Source organism: Amia ocellicauda, chromosome 1, assembly GCF_036373705.1.
Source record: "Amia ocellicauda isolate fAmiCal2 chromosome 1, fAmiCal2.hap1, whole genome shotgun sequence".
NCBI classification, from domain to species: Eukaryota; Metazoa; Chordata; class Actinopteri; order Amiiformes; family Amiidae; genus Amia; species Amia ocellicauda.
In genome coordinates, this window is record NC_089850.1 from 53,822,844 (window position 1) to 53,844,381 (window position 21,538).

Consider the following 21,538-nt stretch of genomic DNA (forward strand, 5'->3'; position numbering starts at 1 on the left):
ACCCGACCACCACCAACTGACACACATCACTCTACCAAGACAAGTTGGAAGTGTGCAGAAACCCCATTTCCACCACCGGGGCCACACTAATGTCCCATATGTTTATAATGTTTAATAATGACTTGAAGATATAATGAGGATTTAAGTTTATTGTGTTGCTTTTTTAGTGCATGGATACTTTGTTTCAAGTCAACTGTGCATGTGGTGTACGGGGACAACGTGTGATTATAGCAGTCAAAATAGGAAGAGTGCACAATGACCCTTGGAACTGAACAGAGTCCCGAGCAGGTGAGCACCAACTTATCTTGGGACGTCTTTACAGACACACATGCAACAGGGAGAAGAGCGGGAAAGGACACTGGCATTGCTCAATAATCAATGACAATGACAGTTTTCAGGACACTGGCTCAAGGCAGCTAGGGAAATGCCTGAGGAGGATACTAAGTAAAACTGACTATAAGTCATTCCAGAAGATTCCATCTTTGCAGAGTTCAGCTCATGCTTCCAACACCACCAAAATTACTGAAATTGTGAAATCCAGTTGTGGATCCACAGGAGCTAAACAACATGCAAACTGAGGAGACCCCCACACTAACACACTCCCCCCAGACATGTCACAAAAACTCACAGGCTTTACAATCAATCATGCAAACAGTCACTGGCTGGTGGGCATTTCCCGTGTTTTTACATCAGACTGGAAGAAATCAACAAAGTCCTTTTTTTTCTTATCTCCAGAGTAATTAGTCCCCTTTGAATTACTGAAGCACAGAATAACAGTTAGAATAGTTTGAGATTACACTATCCTTATTGACTTAAAATCGGGAAGATACTGGCGCTTTGGATACCGGCTTTTGCTGATTTCCTCGAGTGAATGTCTTACAGCTTTTGCTCGAGAATGAGTGTCACACAGGAAATTGATAATGTACTGTGCAGCTCTTGATGAAGGTACATTACAGGCAGGGTATCAAGCTCTGTTCAAGAGTTACCAAATTCACAATCCAATCTAAAAACAAGGCTGCTACACTGCTGCGTGTTAGTAACCTCCACTCATCTTCTGAAAGAATGGGGAAAGAACAAGAACAACGAAACATCTCGTTGGAATTCTCTGATCTTCTCTGGCTCTGACTACACAACTATAGGATTGTACACTTATCATTTAGTACACAACAGCTACAATACAAACAACTTAAAAGACTTAAAACTTTGTCAGCCCTGTCTGTGTTATTGATAGTTTCGTGTTTGCCAGGTAGTGGTTTAAACAAAGGGGGGCGGGGGCAGTTGACAGGCTGCATGCAGTGACAGTTAGTTCAGTTACCTCTTGCGCCCTGCTGGGATAGATTGGGGCGGAAGAAGTGTGTAAATAAGAAGCAGCAGGTCGCCGAAGGGAATGCTGGGAGTGGACTTCTTCTAACAGGTCTGGCTCGCTGATATGAAGCACTTCCTGTTCAAGGTTTAAAAGTCAGGAAGTGGAATGGCCATGAATCTTCATTCTAAGGTGCTGCTATCAGCTGCATTGATTACGAGGCTTCATTGATGAAGCTTCATACAAATATACAGTCGGGAAATTAAATTATGTACACAGCCCTGTAGAAGGGAAGTAGCCCAGTGTAATTCACCATATTCCAAAATTTTGGAAGGTGCATCATGCTGGGGCACATGTAGGTATGTTAGATCCAGGTTAATCTGGCATGCTAACTCTGACAGCAGGCACAAACTACAGTATTAGAACAGAACATCTATATTTGGTTGCAGTCAGTGCAGGATCTGATTTTTATAAGTGTGTCAAGTCACATTAAACAACAAGAATAAGTACGAAACTCAAAGTGTATATTATTAATCATTCTTCAGTTTATGAAAAAACAAAGCATCGATCTTTGAAACGTAAGAAATGTAAGAAAAAAAACATGCCAGGAATGCAATGAAACAGAGCTCCGTGCTTTAAGTTCAATTAAAATGGAAATAGCTTCCGAGTCTGCCTCGATCTAGATCAAACGAGATATACACAGAAGAATCCAACAAATGAGCGGCCAATGGTTTTGTTGGAAGTTCAGAAGCCTATTACCCCCAAGTGTGTGCTTGAGTGAGTGTGAGTGGGTGTAATTTCTTATGCTGTCAGCAGAGGCCAGCAGGGAGCCGTTTCTCACCTCCTTCATGGTGCTGGAGCTCTTTGGGAAACTTCTCCCTCCGGTCAGTGTGAGATATCTCCTCTCCAGGGTAGTCAACCTCTCCTTCTCCTGTAGTCACAAGGCAGCAGGTGAAAGGAGGGCGGGGTGGGGGGTAGGGGTAGAGGTGGATTATATTGCGAGGATGCCCTCACAAAAAAACAAAAGAATTGCAAGTCTAGGCAAGGCAAGGATGACCAGTGATGATACTCTGCAGTACAGGGATAGTATGGTGACTATGCATTGAGGGGAAGATGGCAGGCTGATGGAAATAATGAGTAAGAGAAAGACAAGGAAAGAGGGTGAGAGAGGGAAAGAGGGTAAGAAAATGTTGAGAAGGTTTATGGACAGAGTAAGAGATCTAGGGCCTAGGGGAGGGGGCATACCTTGTGTAGCAGCTGTAGAGTGATGTTCCTGTCCTTGGCCAGCTTCTCGCACTCCTGGGCTGCCTGCAGTCCCAGCTGATTGGCCTGATTCTCAAGAGCTGCCACCTTCTCCTGGACATCAGAGGAAACAAGACTTTTACACAAGAGATCTCCAACTACTTTGGTTCTGGCAACACCTCCATTTGTATCAGGGAGCAGGATTTCTGATTTTGAATTGAAAGATCGTAGAGCACTGTCATTTCTTGAAGAGAACAGAAGACAGGGGGCAGACTAGCTGTATTTTACAGATTATTAACTGTACACATGCCAAAACGTAGCATTTCTAATAAACAGACTAGAGCATCAAAGTGTGCTTGAATTTGCTAGACCTACCTTTCTCTTGGCCACACTGTTGTGGTACTCCACCCGCTCCTGCAGTAGCTGCTGGCTGATGGTCTCCCTCTCCTCCTCCAAGCTGCTCTCTTTTTCCAGCTGCTGGAACTCCAGGTCCTCAAACCGCTTGGTTTCTGACTCCAGGGCATCTGCCTCCTACACCCATCCCACCACAGGAAGTGATAACAACCATGAGGATTTCTGCGTATCCATGGTTACCAGGTTCTTCACACAGAAAATAAAAACAGCCTTGTGCTATCCGGATGCAAAACATCAGCTTAGAAAACATAACCTTCTTCATAAGGGGGAGAGGATGCCCACAGAATGTTCTCAGTCACGTCAAGAGATACAACATATTGACTGTCATTCAATTTCTATAGCACCAGCTGTATGGCGCTATAGAAATCTCTCAAAGATACTGCACCTATACACTAGTGCTATGTGGCAGAAGGACATGCCATACACCTGCGCTAAGCTTTTTGATGAACTCCGTTGTCAGCTGAATTCAATCTAAATGTGTCTGCCTGTGGGTGCCCTTAGCTGACACACCGACAGGAAATCCACCTAGGAACTAGACGGTCAGCAAGAATAAATTCCCAAATTACTATTCTTATAATACTAAGGACCTTGACATCAGGTCCCTATGAGGTTGCATTGTGCACAGCTGAAAGGGAAAACAGTCACATGACCGGAGCACAAAGTCACCACTCCATCTGCGGGCGCTGCTGGGGACTCGAGTGCTTGTTAAGCAGCACACTCCACTGGCTCGTCCGGGGCTGATTCTGAACGACACATCCACTTGTCACTTCTCGAGGGCCTCCCAATTAGGCAAATGAAGCACAAGAATGGGTCTCCGCAGGGCAGCAGCCCCACAGCTTCCAGTTTAATGTGACAGGAGAATGGCCTTATTGACATTGGTTAACATGACAGAAATAATCTCTGGTAGAGGAGTGTCTCTCAAGATTTAGAAGATCGAGATTTTTTTCCTTATTAAAAAAAACATGATTGTTGGGGTACGTATATTACTGCTACAAACACAATTGGATTAATTTGAATAGTTGTTTCAGCTGCAAAGGTTATAAAATAAATGACTTGTCAGGAAGATGAGTCTGTCAGTTAAGATGTATTTATACACTCATGAGAACTACTGAAGAAAAACTACATCATAATTAGAAGTCACTGAAAGGGCACCTAACTGAGCTTACACTGCACACTCAGAGAGCACAGGATCTTGAAATGACTGAAGGAGCTTCAATCCATTTGTTTTGACAAATGCACCTGAAAGCACACATTTCAGAACGCATCTCTATCTCAGAGAATGTAAACAACATTCCTCTCCACACCGGTCTCGGTCTGTTCTGAACCGGCGCTGCATTGACCATTTGCTACTTCCAATTATGCCTATTTGCCTTTTCTTTAGTTGAAAACACAGAAACAACTTTTTTTTATAACAAGCAATAAAAGACGGAATAAGCTCGTTTCCCCCTAATGTTCCCACAGATGACACCTGAAAAACACGCCGCAAAGATGAAAAGTGAGAAAATGTAAAAGACAGCAAAAGGAGGAAATCACGAGACCCTGTAAGTAGCTAATTTTACAGATTAGTAAGCTGTTATTGTTAAAGGAGCTGTTAGAGTTACAATGTAGTTACAAGCATATTTTGGAAGGAGAAAAGTCAATGAAGAAAGGAAGAAAAAAAAAACACCATTCAAATAACCAAAAGACAGCACCATTCTCAGAGGCTATAGTCATGCAGAGGAACTTGGAGCCCTCATGCCATTGGCCCAGGGTGTATCCCAGAGTGCACCACCTTACCCACGAGCAGCCTGAATGACCTTCAACCCCACCTTTGTTCTTAAGCGACGAAGGAGACAGGAACATTACAGATTGGAGAGGGAGGGGGAGCAGTCAGAGAAAACCCAGCAGTAGCCTATTACTGTGTTGTGGAAGCGGTCATGATACTTTTAACTCTCGCTATGTTTGATTTAAATGGGGCGTTTGTAATTTCTTAAAGGTGCCACTTCTTAACGGAGAATGCCATGTGCTATATGTAACACGGACAGGTTGGGTAGAATTAGGAATGCTATTGTTCTCTTAGGATCAAATTCCCATTAGGGGGGGAAGATCATTAGCAATATCAAAGGGATTCATTTATTTGAAAAATAGAACTGCCATTTTGAACAAACAAGCACAATCAGTGCACCCAGCACTACATTCCTTGCATAATTTTCTGGTGCGGTGTAGAAAACTATATATATTCACAGTTCTGCTGGACACTAATTCTCTGTACTTAATATCTGGTTATTGGCAGGACATAAAAGATGTTAGAAATATCCATGTCATCTACTGCTGGGAATTCCTCTGGAAGCGTGGAGTGGGAAAGAGCCGAAGCCGCCGGGCTGCGGGACTCTGTGGTGTGCAGAGGGCAGGAGAGGAGGCTGGGTGGTGTGGGACAGATGCGGGTGTTGCTGCCGTAACTCTGCTTCTGGTTCTGTAGTCTGTGAAGGACTGACCCTTTTGAGCTGCTCCTGTAACTGCTCCCTCAGTGACTCAGGGCAGTTATGCAGCTGGCTCTTCAACTCATTGTATGCATCCTGGAGCCTCTCCAGGGCCGCGCGCTCGGCGTCAACATTTGCCCTTTCCTAAAAAAACACATACGATCCGGGGAGGAAAAGAGAGAGAGAGAAAAAAAAAACACACTGCTCAAATCCACGCCATGCAAAAGCTCTAAAGGTTAGAGATCACGACAGTGGATAAGCCAGAGAGAAGGTGGAGGGGGGAGCGTTTAGATGAATCTTCCCCATTTTATTTGATTCTATATTTTAGGCACTATCATGAATTTGGGACCAGGAGCCTCTATGGCCGGAACAGACTTCTCATTCCTTGGCATTTCTCTGCGGGGAATGCGTAAGCGTCGTTCAGTAAGACACAAGGCACTGCCTTATGCAACAACATGAAACGGCACACTCGTTTTCATGGCTGAACTGTAATTCCATACCATCAAAATTACTATTTTGGGTCTGATACAATCACTGTGCCTGGTTACGATCAATGGCGTTGTGTTTGTGAGTAACGTGCAAGATTTCTCTAATTTAAGCAGATCAGATACTTTATACTCTTTATAGTGTGCACATGTCTGAATTCAGAGCATCTACACAGTTCTGTATTCATGCTTCATGTGGTGCAGAGATGTACAGTTTAGACATTTAAATTTTAATATTGTAATAAAGAGATGTTGTACAAAACTGATAGATGTTGATTTTGGACACCTAATTTATCAAGATCTATATTTATACAGCTCAAAATACGCATTCAAATCAAAATGACAGAATGCATTTGTGTGTGATGTAAACATTAATCCATACACATTTTATGTATTTGCACTCTAATTGATTATGGGTTATAATTCCAGAAGACGTACACTTGGTGCATTGACTTGCTGTTGTCAGAAAACCTTGACAGATTCCTGTCTGGGCGGCTGAATACCATTAATCCCGTTTTGTTGCCTATGCCAGCCAGGATGAAGATTTATAACAATCTTGAGGCTTCAGTGCGAGTCTCAATACAAGGTGATTTATGAGATGCAAGACACAAATATAATAAGTGCTGTAACACTTGAGACAGCACCAGTGGGCTGCTTTGTTTAAAACTTAGCAAAATAATCGATAACATCTGCTTGTGTTATTATTGAGAGAACTTCAGGCAGAGCATGCACTGGTACATGTGGTAAATTGATTTGTGTTGGTCATTAAAGAACCACTTAGCAATGTGCAAGCAGTGGGGGAGTGATTTTAGCGAGGAGATGAGATGTGTTGACACAAAAGCAATCTTTTGCTCATCGTGCGAAGCACCACCATTTAAAGCCTGTGCATTCTTAGCCCCATATCTCAGTTACCTATTGGTCCTGAATATGATCTTAAGGATTTAAAGAGGGTCAGGAGCTGAACTTTAGCTATCCTCTTCTGCTGAGGTGTAGGAAGGTGGCAGAGGGCAAAGGCGGGGTATGGGTGGGGGGGTAGAAAGCAGTGTGGGGTGGAAGTGACCTCAACATTTTTAATCACACCTTGCTCTGGCTACACCGCTGCATATGAACAATGGCAAAGTGAGGGAAAAAAAAAAAACATTTCTGTGAGAAGGTATTATCACAGTTGCATGTTTATTTGTTGGTTTGGGCTTCAGTTAGGAGTTTTTGGCATGTTTCACCTTAGGCAGAAGCCACAGACCCACTCACACTCTCTCTTGCATCCCCCAGGCTGCCAAGGACCTTCTCTCCCTTCCCCCACATCAGACACATTATATTTCCTTCTTTTGCAACTCTCAACTGTCTGTGCAGAAGCCTAACATCCTGCTGCTCGAGTCTGTAGCATCGAGCTCAACTCGGGCTTCAGACATACTGCATTGTTTCCAGCTAGTTTCATTAGTCTGTCTATGGCTCCATGGTTGTGCTTAAAAGAAACTAATGTCTCTTAGCACAGAGAACATCCCCCTGAGCTCCCCTATATCATCTATGAGGATAAAGTCAATAAGGGCGTTTCTTTCTGGCACTTAAAATGAAGGACAAATTTCAAATTCAATTAAGGGCTTTACCCATCATGAATATTGCCCAATGCCTCTTTCAGCACCAGGCATTGAAAGGCATGAAGATGCATATGGAGACACAGACATAAAACTGGATTGGACTGGTCTCCAGCAAGACTAAAAAGCCAGAGCCCCCCTAAAAATCAGCGTTACTTCTACAAAGCTACCCACCCAGTCCCTCGGGCACACCCTAGTCAGAAAGCTCCCCCACCAAACCCAGAGAAGCAAGCCACGAGAGGGAGGGACACACTGTTAATGCACAGCACTGACATGACACGAGTATTTAAGGACCCCAGACATTCTCACATGCATTGCAATGCTGCCCCAACAGTTCAATTTCTGATTTCCTAATTAGATGTTAACAGGGCTCCCTTTCATCTTGCCCACTCATGCCACTGATCTAAGTCACTGCCCAAGTTAGAGAACTGCCATGGCCAGTGCTCGCTGCCACCCGTTCCTCCCAGCACGCCCCCCTCAAGTTTGGTTCACATTGGGGATTGCTGTGACTTCATCCTTTTAAACTATGCTGTAAACCAGTTACAGACCAAAATGCATCTGTGCCAGTTTCTGTAAAGCTGTCCCACTAAAATGTAAGTTGTGGGATGTTGCCCAAATCAAATACAAAAAAACAAAATACAATAAAATAAACAAGTATATGTGGGAAAGAAAGAAGGTCCTATGTCTGCAGCTGGAGCTGGCTGAAGCAGTGAGAGCAGATTAGGGGGTTAATACAGTGTTAGTGGAGTCAAGCGGCAGAGAAGCCCTGACCAGAAGCACAGAAGACCAGAAAAGAGAGGTGGAAATGAAAGGATCCCCGATCGACTCGTGCACCGGCTGTCCCTTCAACCCAAAACAGACCGCCCCGACACTGCCCCAACCCCCCCACATGCCCACCCTGCTAGACTCCCCTACGCAACCCCAGCTGGGGTTGCTGCCATGTTGGACAGTGCGATACTACTCACCTCGTTTGAAAACCCAAATGGAAACAAATTCATAAAATGAAGCAGGGAAAAATTCCCGATACAGTACTGTTCCAAGTTCTTTGCAGTATATAAAAGTCCATTACAAGATGTATGCTGCTCAAATGAATCACTGAAACAGTACCAAGGTATACTTGTTATATGAGGTGACCAAAGTAACTTTGGTTGCACAGTCTTAGGTGCCATCTTGTTAATGCCATGCCTTAAGAAATGTCAGAAACCAGTAGAGGCTGTTCAGTCCATTGAGGCTCATTTCCAGCTATGAAAACTGTTGTGATACACAGTCGAGCTGCAGGGGCTGGGAACTCTGGGGACTTCAGCTTCAGAGCAAACAGTGAGGGACTGACAGACACCAATAGATTCCAGAGCTAGCTATCTAAAACACCACCACCACCACCACCACCCTCACACACACAGACGAACACACCACAGTCCCTCGCAGGGATGGACCATGGAAAATCGACATGTTGAGTGTCAGAGAACTGAAAATCTGCAGAAAAATCTCAGAACAGAAGGAGGTGAATGACAAGTAAATGAAAAATGTATTGCAATTCTCCTGTCTACAGTGGACATGCAAGTGAAAGTGCTGTGCGAGGGAGTGAGTGGTGAGCAGAGATTGGGGAATGTCCATGTATGATGTCTATCTACACAGGGGTCTCCCAGAGCCAGCAGAGGATGCAGCCAGCCCTGTATCCTCCTACACACCCCTGCAACCCACCAAACCCCACAAAGAATGATCCACTCTCCTGCCAATACCACATTACATTGGGAGTCCATACATGGCTGGCAATTCATTCACACTTCTCTGGTTTCCCAATAAATGGATCTGGACTCCTCCAACTCCAACTTTGTCATACATTTCCACATTTGTGCCAAACCACTGGCAGAACAAGCACAAGGAGACTATGACATTTTTCTCATGAGAAGGGTGTCATTTGGAACATATTTCTCTGAAAGGAAAATACCCCAAAGGAAATAATGTATACCCCATTAATATCCAACTCAGAGCTTTAGTTCAAAACTCCAAGGGGAGTTGACTTTCCCAAATAAAGTATTGAATGATTTGAGCTAAAAGCACCATGGGAGCTGACAGGATTAAGAAAGAGCCCCTCTTCTCTTGGCACTCACCACAGGAGCTCTGCTAACCAAGTGTGTTTGTGAAACCATGCCTCCATATTCGATCACAGGGTATATATTTTCTGCTACAGATTTAATTGCTTGGGACAAAGGATATATTCACCAGTGCCCCATTTGTTTGCCTTAAAGACAGACCAGTTCTCACTGCTGTAAACTGTATGAAAACATCCATATCCTACATACCACAGACAGCTACACAGATATAACATTTTCACTACCACATTACTGCTCTCCCAAACTAAAGGTACATACGTTTCTCTTCGGGAGACGAATGCAGATGATTACCTTGCACGTTCAAAGAGTGTGACGTTGAGGAACAGATTCATGAAAGCAGGAAGTGAGTGTCTGGAGAGATAAACTACTGGTGATGCCATTGTGATGTCTTCCATGCAGCTACTGGGGTGATGGCTGTGCAGTGCTTGTGCCTGTCTGTGTAAGGTGTAAGAGCTGAAGAGCAGAAGGTTCAGCATCACTGAGGGAAAAGCTTGTTTGTGCGCTGCTTGGAGAGGTGGGAGGGGGATGTGGACATGCCCTGTCGCTGTTGTTTGGGAATTCAGGTGTGTGTGGATGCAGTGAAGAAGCAGGGCTGAACTTGTGCCCAGGCCCAAGGAGGACAGTGCGGTGTGGTGGCGTGTCCGCATCCCTGCGAGAGGGGTACCTTGTCTTTCTCCCTCTGGATGGCACTCTCCAGCTCGCTCAGTTTGTGCTGTAGCTGCTGGATGATGTCCTGCTCCGCCTCCATCTGCTCCAGCTCCGCCTGCCGCTCCCCGTGCAGTAGAGCGCGCTCCATCTCCGCCTGCGAAGGGGGGAGAGCACTTGTCAAACACAACCCCCGATTGTACCAAGTCTGTGATATCCCTGGGGTCCGTTGCCTGGTGTTCCACAGGGCTCTGCGTTTCACCGTCGACAAGCCACCAAAGGGACACATAGCTCTGTAGGGTTTAATCTTAATACAACCTTAAGAAAAGTAAATGGAGGGAGGTAAGGAAGCAGTGAGTTCACAATATGCTGCTCTAACCTCTTGTTTGGACTCCTGCAGCTGCTGCTCCAGCTCGGTGATGCGCGTCTTGAGTTCATCCACCCGGGCCAGAATCCGAACCCGCTCCTCCTCCAGGTAACCCAGCTCCTGCCTGCCAGCACTTCCGCCCCCCAAGGTGTCTTCGTGCTGTGGGACAGAGAGGAAGAGTGAGAGAGAGGACCTGGACTCGGGTGGAACAGGCCTTCGGCACAGGAGTGACCAAAGTCTAAAGGTTCATTCAAAAATCTCCTGTGGAACCGTTTAATAATGTTATGGATTGTATTTTGTTTTTATCGGCAGAACAGGCTTAATGCTAGTCTCAGGGCCCACATTGGGATGGGGTGAGGGTGAGGGGAAGGATACACACTCTGGGTGGTCTGCAACACTCCTGTTACTTTGCTATTTATTTAATCCGTACATATGCAAACAAATGAAAAAATAACCATGTATTTACTAACAGATTGCCTGTAATAAGGGGTTGAGGAAACACACAAGAAACACTAAGGAATTTACTTCTACACTGGAAGCATTTTTTTCTGCAAATTTCATCCCAATTAAATTTGGGGACTCCCAGAGGCTTTTCACCACTGTGTGTGGTAAAGGTTAACCTGTTTGTGCAACAAAAACAATTCCTCAAACAGAAAGTGCTGGACTAAATAATTTCACAGGGAACAAAACTAATCATCGGCACGGACAGCTGAAATGAAAAAGGGTCTAACCTCTTGGTGCGTGCTCTCCGTGCTGCTGCACTCCTCTTTCAGGTTCTCCTCATCGCTCTCTCTCTGTCTGTGTGCCCCGCGGTGTGCCATAGAGCCCCCTGTGTCCATGGACGGTCGTCTGCCACTTCCATCGCCTGGCCCAATGCCAGGGAAACCCATCCTGCCAATCTCAGCCCCGGGAGCTACGTCCCCCTTGTTGTACTCCGCGCACAGGTTCAGGATGGTCTCCAGGCGCTGGCGTTCCTAGAGAAGGAAACGCCCCGACAGCATGGTTAGCAAACTCAGGAAGGAGCCCACCAGGGAACCCAAAGGTGCTTATGTTCATCAAAATAGCTTAGGAAAAAAAAAAAAAAAAAAAGACAACTGCGATACAGTAAATATGCTCATGTTGTTTTATTTTCCACAGAAGAAAGTGGTGCATGGAAATAAACAGTTTTGTTAAGAAGCAGCTGAGTTCAATCCATTACGTTTTTCCTGTTTAGAATCAGAGTTATCAGTGTGGGATCCAGTCTTTATCAACTTTCTCTTCCGCCCTGTGCAACAGGGACAGGCTGTTTACTGAGCACAAGGGCAGCACTGTGTAATGCAGCTAAAATACACACACACTCACATTACGGAGGAAATAGTATTCCCACTGTGGACCACTAAGTCATTTCATATTTTGTTGCAGGTTAACGTTATTTTAACTCCTGATGTCTCTCAATGCAAACGTTCTTAAAATAAACCAACAAAGACGCAGACACCCAGCACCTGCTCTTTGCCAAGACACGCAAGCTTCCACGTTCTGGAATGGCTCTCACTGTTGTTCAATGGTGGTTATATTTCTGTCCCTGCATTATCACCCCACACAGGATGAACCTGCACACCTAAAAATGGGTTGATGCTCATAAAAGGTTTCTGTGGCTCACGCTATGCTCCGTCTCATGCTGCGAAACCCATGTGCAGGGGCTTCCTCTTGCCCCTCTGTGACAGAACCCTCATCCAGGCTCGGACAACCTCTGCTCCTCCACTGCTCTATGCAGCCGGTACAGATCGGAGCTCCCCACCCGAGATTCGAATCGTGCACCACTGGAGCTCCTCCGAGCGCTCCGCACCACGGCGACTCCAGCACAGTACAGCGTTAAGCCCGGGTCTCCCAAATGAGTCGCATTACACTTGCACAGATAAGATGGACGAGTTGTGTCAAGCTGAGCAGTGGTTTACTGATACACACCAGTACCTTGAGGTCTAACTGCTAAACCAGTTCATAGCCTAAGGCAGGCAAAATACATATCTGTACATGTCTTCAGAGGAGATGCACTGCATGACCAGAAGGTAAAGACAGAAAGGCTTGAAGCCAGCTTAAATCTTTATTGTTTGCTCATGGGGGAACACACAAAGCCATTCCCATCCCACCCCCATTTAAAAAAAACATAGTGCTGTAAATTTATACTTCTCTCCCTCAAAACAAAGACATTTGCAAATGACTTGATCAACTGGCTTGCTGGTCTTCAGCCCCCATTCTGACTCTCACAGATGTCGCCGTTCTGAATAGCGGCAGCTGCCCATCCTCAGTGCCCTGCCATCACAGCTCAATGGGAAGACAGTGCACTCTGACCTCCTGCGGACCTTTCAACCCCCTGTGCCAACTGTTGCCCCTCTCGCCTCTCACCAGCAGATGATGTGGCTCCGCTCTGAAGCCCACAGGAGACCCCAACTATTTGACTGCCAGCTAAAAATGGAAGGCATTCTTCTTTCCGTTTCTGATTAGGTCAAAATGTTTGTAGTGGTATTAACAACTATTGTTGTTTTATTATGTTATAAATCCTTATTGTGGTGTACAAGAAATGCTCCGAATCTCAGGGCATTGCTCTGTGGAGGCCTTCGCCTTAAATAACCTATACGGATAGAAACATGCAGATAATTTAAACATTCTAAAACCATAACCCAGCAGGCACACATTTAAATAGGCCTGCTCAAATAAGAAAGATGAGGCCTGGGATTTAAAATTACCATAAAAATCAAAAATTGGGACAATACAAAGCCTTATAATTATCACTTTTAACAGCCCCATTCATTTTGTATTCAAATTACAAAGCTGGAGCAAACCACAATTCTGTATTATGATATAATAAAACAATAAAAAACAAAACAAAATGCTTATGAAGCAATTAAGTTAAATTAAATAAAAACTATATGCAGTCCATAAATCAAATTACTGAAACAAAATCGTAAATCCTCCCAGTGCTCTTTTAAACTGTTTCTAATGAGAACCACATCTTTGCTGGATATATTTTTTCTGGTCTACCGAGTATTATTTCTGTGCTCATCTGTGTTTCTGTGTCGAGGCTATCAGACACCTGGAAGGCTGGGCCCGTGTATTTACACAGTGATTAAGTCTCAGTTCTGCCCATGCCTGTGTGTGAGGGGGAAATTCCTGATCGCAGTCAGCCGGCCCTGCAATTATACGTCTCTGTGCTGTGTGACTCATGACATCAGAGTGGAGGGCAGGAGTGACACACCGCGCTCACGTCGGGCAAAACAAAAGAGGGTCACACATCAGTAAAATACAGTTAATCCAGCAGTGGTGCAAAAAGGATTAAAAAAGAAAAATCTGCAAATTCTAATTGATCACAAAAGCCAGAGAGTGTCAGTTTCTTTTCCTTCATGAAAAGCCACAAGGACGAAATAGAGTGCAATTTAAAACAGTCCCTTCCTAGCACCATTCTATAATAATTACACCCATTAATTTGAAAGGAAAAGTAGTATCACTACTATGTTTCAAAACTGGCAATGAACGTCAAAGCAGTACAACAGACTCAACGTAAACAGTTCTTCCATACTGTAGCCCTGTATTACTGTAAAAATAAGCAATACCGATCTCTGCAGCAGTCTCAAACAAAAATACATGAGCACAACAAAGACATTGACCTACTGAGCACTAGAAGGCCAAACACTGAGCTTCTGAGCACATTACAGCCTGGCACCCTAACTACAGGTCAATTGATTCACTGCAATCCTGCACTGCAACCATCATTTGCCTTTGAAGTCTGATTTCTGAAACAAAGTCCTCCATCCAGTCATCAAATCCCTCCTTTCATCAGATTCTGTTGCAGGATCTAACACGGCACGACCCCCCAGGCTACAGAAATTACATGTCTGAGTCTCCGCCACAAAGATGCATAAACAAAAGACTCCAGTCTCCATGGGTTTCAGCTCTTCACTTCGCATGAGCTGCTCCTCGACAGAGCCAGTCAGTCTGAACTGAGAGACGGTTTCTTCATACTGTCACCAAACACTTTCCTTCATAAGTCCCTCAACAGATTCAAACTGAACCAGCGCCACCACGTATCTATGGAAAATCATTTCCCTAAATAGCAAACCTGTACACTATATAAATAGGAGAAACACAATCCTCTGAATATTTTATTTGCTACCAGACAAAAAGGCGGCTCCAGAATTGTTTTAGCACTGTTGTCCCTGCAAACTGATCCCTTTGAATGTCAGAGAACTGGGTGTAAATCAGAGAGGAAGCATCTAATAGGCAGAACATTAAGGTATCCAGTGTGACAGGACATGACAGTTCACGCTTGGGTTTATTTATTTATATAATAATTTTAACTTAAAAGTGTTTCCCTTCTGAGAAGATATATTTTTGATGCAAAACAAATTTCAAACCTATTAAAAAAATTAAAACCTTATTGAACACACACAATCCTGGGGGACCCTCCTTTCCTCAAGTTTCCAATCTGTTGTGAGACATTTGCAGAGCAGTGCCTAGTGTTCAAGAGCTCCAGGATTCAAGGAACTGTAAGGAAATCTCATTAGAAGTGTCCCCAGGGGCAGAGGAACAGCTGACAGAGGAAGGGAAACAAACAATTTTGACTGTAATCCACAGACAAACAAACCAGCACAGCCAGTTGGGCCCAGAGGAGGATTCATATCACTCAAACCGTATCTTGCAGCTCCAACCCTTTGATCGTGAAGGAGAAACTTACATGCCTGGTCATTAGTTTCTTTTTATGGTTCCAATGAAAACATCAAGTAACCGAGAAAAAAAAAAAAAAACTCACACCCATTGCTTTCCGCGCTGCAGCCCACGTCCTTTAACCACTGCAGCCCCAAACACACAGCCTTTCAGATGGCAGAACATACTTTTTTATTTTAAATATGCAAATTGTTTCTAGTATAACTTGTAGAAGCAACAGAAACAAACAAACAAGCCCTGTCACTTGTTACAGTAACAACAGTTTCTGAAAATCTCTTTAACAGTTTGCAGTTAATTAACATGGGACCACTAATCCAGAACATGCCCAATTGCCTGCTTTTCAGTAACTCATTGAATTTAAGAGCTCGACTGCTGACATCCTACAGACAAACAGAATTTATAAAGAGCCAGAGAGGAGCTCTGCCTCCCTCTTATAATACACTTCAAAGAAAAGCGGAGAAAAACACACACACAAAGCAGGATATATTCACGTCCATATATTGAACCCAAAACAGACAAAATAATTCCATACTTACACGCATTCCGTCTCACAGATGTTAAACAAAGTGAGGTTTGGAAGGACTTTGGCCTCTTGCTTAGACAACTGCACATGCACAAAGGCAGGCTAACCACACAAACACACGCGCACACACTCTCTCACTCACACATACAGATGAATAAACACACTAGTTTGCATTAGACCCACCCTTCACACCGCTTCCCACTGCCAACCTGTCTGAAATCAGGCACCGTGCCTCTGACGGAGAATAAGAGAGAGGGGTACTTTATTGCACCTTTATCTCCAAAATAATAAACCTTCCACCTGCCAGGATTTTAGCAGCCAACATTCTTTGCCTTTTACGTGTATTTCCTGTTCTCCGTCATTCCGGAAGGGCTAGGGGAATGTTTACTAATGGGTCAATTAACTTTAAGATATTTGTTTACCCGTGAAAGCATTTAAGAGCCAAGTCTCAATTTCCAAGTGTTTTTTAGGCAACACAGCAGAATTGCACTTTAAAACACACTCATACTCCTATAAATAATATTAGAATGATCTAATTAAAATCAAAGTCTATTTTTAAAAAGGCAGAATGGACAAGGGCTTTGTTCTTTCAGAGAGCTCCGACCTCTGCACATTACAGGCCAAGGCATAATCAGGCTTTGGTAAATTAGGATCTTTAAAATCTTACACACAGCGTTACTGCACTGTGCACTGTTACATGCGGTTCAGCACACGCCATTACAGATCAGAACCAAAAAAAAAAGGGGAACACAGCCAGCTTTCAAAGATTCTTTGATTAAATTGTTTGACTGGTTGTTAAGCTCTCTGGAAGAGCGACCAAGTATTCTTGCTTGAGGCATGAACACAAAAGGTATCCATTAAAAGAAAGGCATAGCAAGATAATAAAAAATAGACTGAGTAACATTACAGCTGCTTATGCTGCAAAGCAGTGTGTAGCCTAAATGGTAAATGGTGGGAAGAAATAATGGTAGAAAGAACCACAAACATCTCAATCCAATCATATTCCCTCCAGTCGACTTTTACACCTCTCTGAACTGCCAACACAGCACTTCACAGGGTAAAGACATGGGTGAGCAAAACCACTATTCCCTAAAATAACCTGCGATGAGGTATGGTCTGTGGAGTAGGGTGATGCCATGACAAAACCTCTCTGACACAGTTCCCCAGACAGAAAAACAAGTCTAGTGCAGACGGGCTAAATAGCTCCATGTACAGAAGTACAGAAACTAATATCTGATAAGCAGAGGGCGTGTGAATTCAAAATGGCACCTTTGATTTGTCTTTGGTTGCTTTAAGACCTCAATCATTTTACTGTGCCAAAATTAAAAACAAGTCTGTGGCTCATAGCCATATGTGTAGTTTGCCTTGTTGAGGAATTATTATTAATTATTTATTCTGATTTTAATACATAATCCAAACAGGGCCACAACCTTTTTATACAAATTATTCCACTCAAAGGATATAATACAAGTTCCAGTGTCTGCTTTTTCCGTAATATAATATTAAGCACGATAACCATAAGGGCAGTTGTCATCAGCGCATGATAACCAAGTCAGTCTATACAGAAAATTAAAAATTAAAAAATTAATCTGTAACACTTTTATCACAGTGAAACTGATTTAAATGATGGCTACTGTTTTGAAGAAAAATAAAACATTTGCTGTAATGTTAAAACAATGTTTTATGAACAAATTTTGTTTAGTTAAAATGAAACTTGTTTCCAGCGTTGACAGGGAATTAGTTTACCTGCTAAATTGTATATAACTTGGATAGATTAACAGCAAATTAAAGAACACTTTTCAGACATTTTTTCATGGGGTTGGACTGAATGAATGTCATCCCTATTTTAAAGGTTCACTTGCAAAGCCAGTTGAGAGCATTGATTGCTTTGAATGTATAGCTGCTCACAGCACAGCAATGTATAAATAAACTGTAAGAAACTGTCCCTCATGGATACATCACAGCACATAACCGTGTGGTTGTGGCCTCAAAATATAAATGGATTCCACAGGGTCTGATACCAAAGTGTATAAAAGCAAATTTGATTCTAAAAAAGATAGTTACATTGGTTGGATTCTGTTCCCAGTTAAAGTAAAGACCACAGATCTTTCCAGCAGATTGCAACAGAGACTCACTTGTAATTTATTTATGTGAATATTTATTTAGCATCTATCCAGTAGATGTCACTGGGCCTGATTTATTCATGATTTTAAGTAGGAAAGTGGGTTGGGGGCAGTGGATAATATCCTGCAATCAAAAAAAACAAGTAGAAGACTTGGTCTGGGAGACAAGTAAAAGGGTGCTGGTGAAATGCCACGAGCTGTAGTTTTAGGTGTTGAGGCGGTCAGGTCAGATGGGAGGGTTATAGTGCTCCTGAAGTCCATGTGAAAAGCCGAGTTCACACAGACTCCTCACAGCAACGCCATTCCTCACATTCCAGCAGGGGTGAGACAGAACAGGGAGCAAAGTCTATCGGCCACGCCTCCCCGGGGATAAACACTCTGCTGCTCTCTCTCGCTCGCTCTCCGTCTCCCCATCTCGATCTTACTCACCTCGTCTCCGGCTCTCTTTTTCACTTTCCTCATCAGTTAGTCACCCTGTCTCGGTGTCTCTGTCTCGCACGCTCACTGTCTCTTGCTCTCTTCCTATTTCTACCTCGGTTACTCACTCTCTCGCCACGTCTCTCTCGGCTACAGTCACTGTCTCTCACCCTCTCTGTTCAAACTGCTCTCAGCTCCTGCTCTAACAGACTGTTCTCATTTTATATCCTAGCTTTCTGAATCTCTCCTTTGTTTGCAGCCATCCAGGGTATTGACAGGACTATTTGAGCCACAAAAGCTGGTGACATGGGCTCTGCTCCTCTTACTGCCACATTTAAATGGGCTTTTGTATTCTATTACCATTAATGGCTCCTATCTGGCTAATGACCTGTTATGCACTGCATAGATCCGACAATCTGCACATGACTGTTGAATTGCTCTGCCCAGCTGCTGCCCCAGTGAACTCCACATGTATTGTATTGTATTGAATGTGTTACACTGCACTGACTGCCTTTCAGAATTGCTTCCTGGCTCATGTAAACTGTAGCGTACAATTAAACCTGAACCGAACTTTGCAACTGTTTTACACGTCAAATTTTTCAATACTTTTCTTTCCTGTTAAAATTGCATTGTATGTGCTTACTGAAAACCGTTGCAGGTTTTCTCAGATAAATAATAACGATTCTTATTATTCTTATTATATAAAACAAAACAACTTCACATCTGTTTATTATTCCATTGCCTTCATTTTCAGCCCCGAGAGAGAATTATTTAAGGAGAATCTCCGCTTTAAAGCACAACTCAGCTGTTTTATTCTGCTGTTCCCCACAAGCTAACTTCTCATTCTCCTCTTTTCATCTTCCTGACCTCATTCTGCAAAATCTCCAGAGGGTAGGGAAAAAAACAAAACAAAAAACACTACAGAGAAGCCAAAATCAAGTTTGAGGACAAGCTTGCAACCAGCCGAATTGCATTAAACCAAAGCCCTTAGGTACACTGCTTGGGTAAATGGGACTCTTTCCGTTTGTTTGTGTGGGAGTATATGAATGTGTGTGTGTGTGTGTGTGTGTGTGTGTGTGTGTGTATGTGTGTGTGTGTGTGTACAGCAATAATTTCTGCTTTCAGAGCTTAGTTAGATTTAAAAACATTTGTTTCAGGGGTAAAATATGGATCATAAAATAAACATATAAGCTATTATTAGACATCAACAAAGAGGCCAACAATTGTGTGTTTATTCCCATGATTCTAAAGTACATCAGTAACATAATTATCATCCATGGGGGTTCATAATACCAAGGAGAGGCTGCAGTTAATGACCAAGAGAAAAAAAACAGCCCTCTATAAATATCTCCCCGTAAAGAGCGCTGCGCTGCCAAACTGAAGAGCAGACAGGCCAACAGCCCCTTTCCCAGGCTGGATCGTTGGGAAGACATTCCCCTTTGGCTCCGCTGTCCCTGAGCCCCTGCAGAATGCTGTTAATGAGAACCAGGACACTCATGCTGCAAACACCCAGACATGAGGGCCCAGACCGGAGGTAGCCACATACCTTATCATTCAAATCTACATCCATTGCAAGTTCCTCACTTCAGAAATGTTTATGACACTTTAGTAATTCTAGCTATACATGTTAGACATGACACATGACAAATATAATATCAGAGTATAGGCCAGACATGAGGGCCCAGACTGGAGGCAGCCACATACTTTATCTTTCAAATTCACATCCATTGCAAGATTTTTACTCAACCAGCCTATAGATGTTTAGCTCAACTGACAATTAATCTGGATTACTTAATTAAGGAACTTTCCCTGGGATTGACTGATAGGTCTGGTATTTAACTAGCCTTGGCCTAGTCGACACTGCAAGGGTTTAAATGTTGTTGTTTGGTCTCTTGATAGGGGAGTGAATTTAACGTATAAAGATTCAACTGGACCACAATGTACAATCAATGTACAATTGATCAGTCACATATGGCTATGCTGCATCACACCGCAAAATTCCTCACTCAATAAATGTTTTGTTCTTTAGAAAATAGTTTCAGAATGCAACAAACCAGAATTCCATAAAAGTCTGCTTTGATTTCATTGTAAAGCCAAAAGTATTTGCTTATGTGTACTGTCTGTGTGGTGTCCAGTGTGAATCAAATCCTTAAAGACAAGCTGATGTGATGTATGATTGTGGTTTTCTTTCCAACTTAAAAGACTTAGCAAAAACCAAATCAGCAAACGCTCCCTGACAACACCTTAAGAAGTTAGAGCAAAGATAACAGCAAGCAAAACCTTAAGCACACACCAAAGCAGAGTAAAGAATAGCATGTAGCTCTTGTGAGAGACGTCTTAGTTACCTTCTCAAGAGAGGTTGAGTCCCTCAATAGAGATGGGTTCTGCTGGACCAGAGACAGTAAGCAGAGCAGGGCCTGGTCCCTGGGGTCGCTGCTTCCGAGCGGCACGGACCTCGTCCGGCTGCACATTCTTCTACGATTCATGGCGAGACTAACACACTGCCCTCTCAGCACACACTCACTCACAACTGTATGAGGGGAGCACCAGAGCCACTCTCGCTCGCCCTGCCTGCTCTGGCCGTTCTTTTCTTTAAGGCACAGCTGTTCCCAGACTCTGTGTCCGGCCACCACTTCAGAATAGACTTCTCCTGACCCAGGAGGTCTCTCTAACGTCCACCAGCTGACCGTCTCCCTGACGACGGAATGCCACCCAGGGACCGAGAGGGAGGCCCATAACGTAAAGGAGGTGGGGTTACCTCAGATGAGTGGGTGGGTCTTCTCTCACAGGGGAGGGGCCCCCCAAGAAGAGGACCAGCTGTTCGGGAACATCAAACTGTGCCACTAAAAGCAGGCTGCATTCACTGCCGCCCATTCATACATAATATCAGCTCTCCCAGGTAAAACAGGCTATGGAAAAAAACATAAGCACCAGGCCCTGGAACAGAGGAGACTACGTGGAGACTTGATCCAAGTCTTCAAAATCATGAAGGGCATCAACCACATCAAACCAGAGGAGCTTTTCCAGATCAGCAGGGACACACGCACCCGGGGACACAAATGGAAATTGGGCTTCAAGGCATTCAAGACAGAAAACAGGAGACACTTCTTCACACAGAGAGTTGTCACAATCTGGAACAAACTCCCCAGCGATGTG

The 21,538-nt window shown here is 43.8% G+C and overlaps 1 protein-coding gene across 12 annotated transcripts in view; it reads right to left on the reverse strand.

Moving 5' to 3' along the window:
* LOC136753018 (pleckstrin homology-like domain family B member 1) overlaps positions 1-21,538 on the reverse strand; it is a 95,434-nt gene that overhangs the window by 15,623 nt on the left and 58,273 nt on the right. For 10 of the 12 annotated variants that reach the window (XM_066708796.1, XM_066708815.1, XM_066708850.1 and 7 more), the window contains 8 exons: positions 11,353-11,595; positions 10,634-10,780; positions 10,274-10,411; positions 5,434-5,562; positions 2,921-3,076; positions 2,549-2,659; positions 2,145-2,234; positions 1,316-1,441 (listed from right to left, as the gene is read on the reverse strand). In XM_066708796.1, the coding sequence (XP_066564893.1) occupies positions 1,316-1,441; positions 2,145-2,234; positions 2,549-2,659; positions 2,921-3,076; positions 5,434-5,562; positions 10,274-10,411; positions 10,634-10,780; positions 11,353-11,595 (1,140 nt within the window). The remainder of the gene's footprint in view (positions 1-1,315; positions 1,442-2,144; positions 2,235-2,548; positions 2,660-2,920; positions 3,077-5,433; positions 5,563-10,273; positions 10,412-10,633; positions 10,781-11,352; positions 11,596-21,538) is intronic. The other 2 variants (XM_066708845.1, XM_066708868.1) reach the window with 2 other exon arrangements.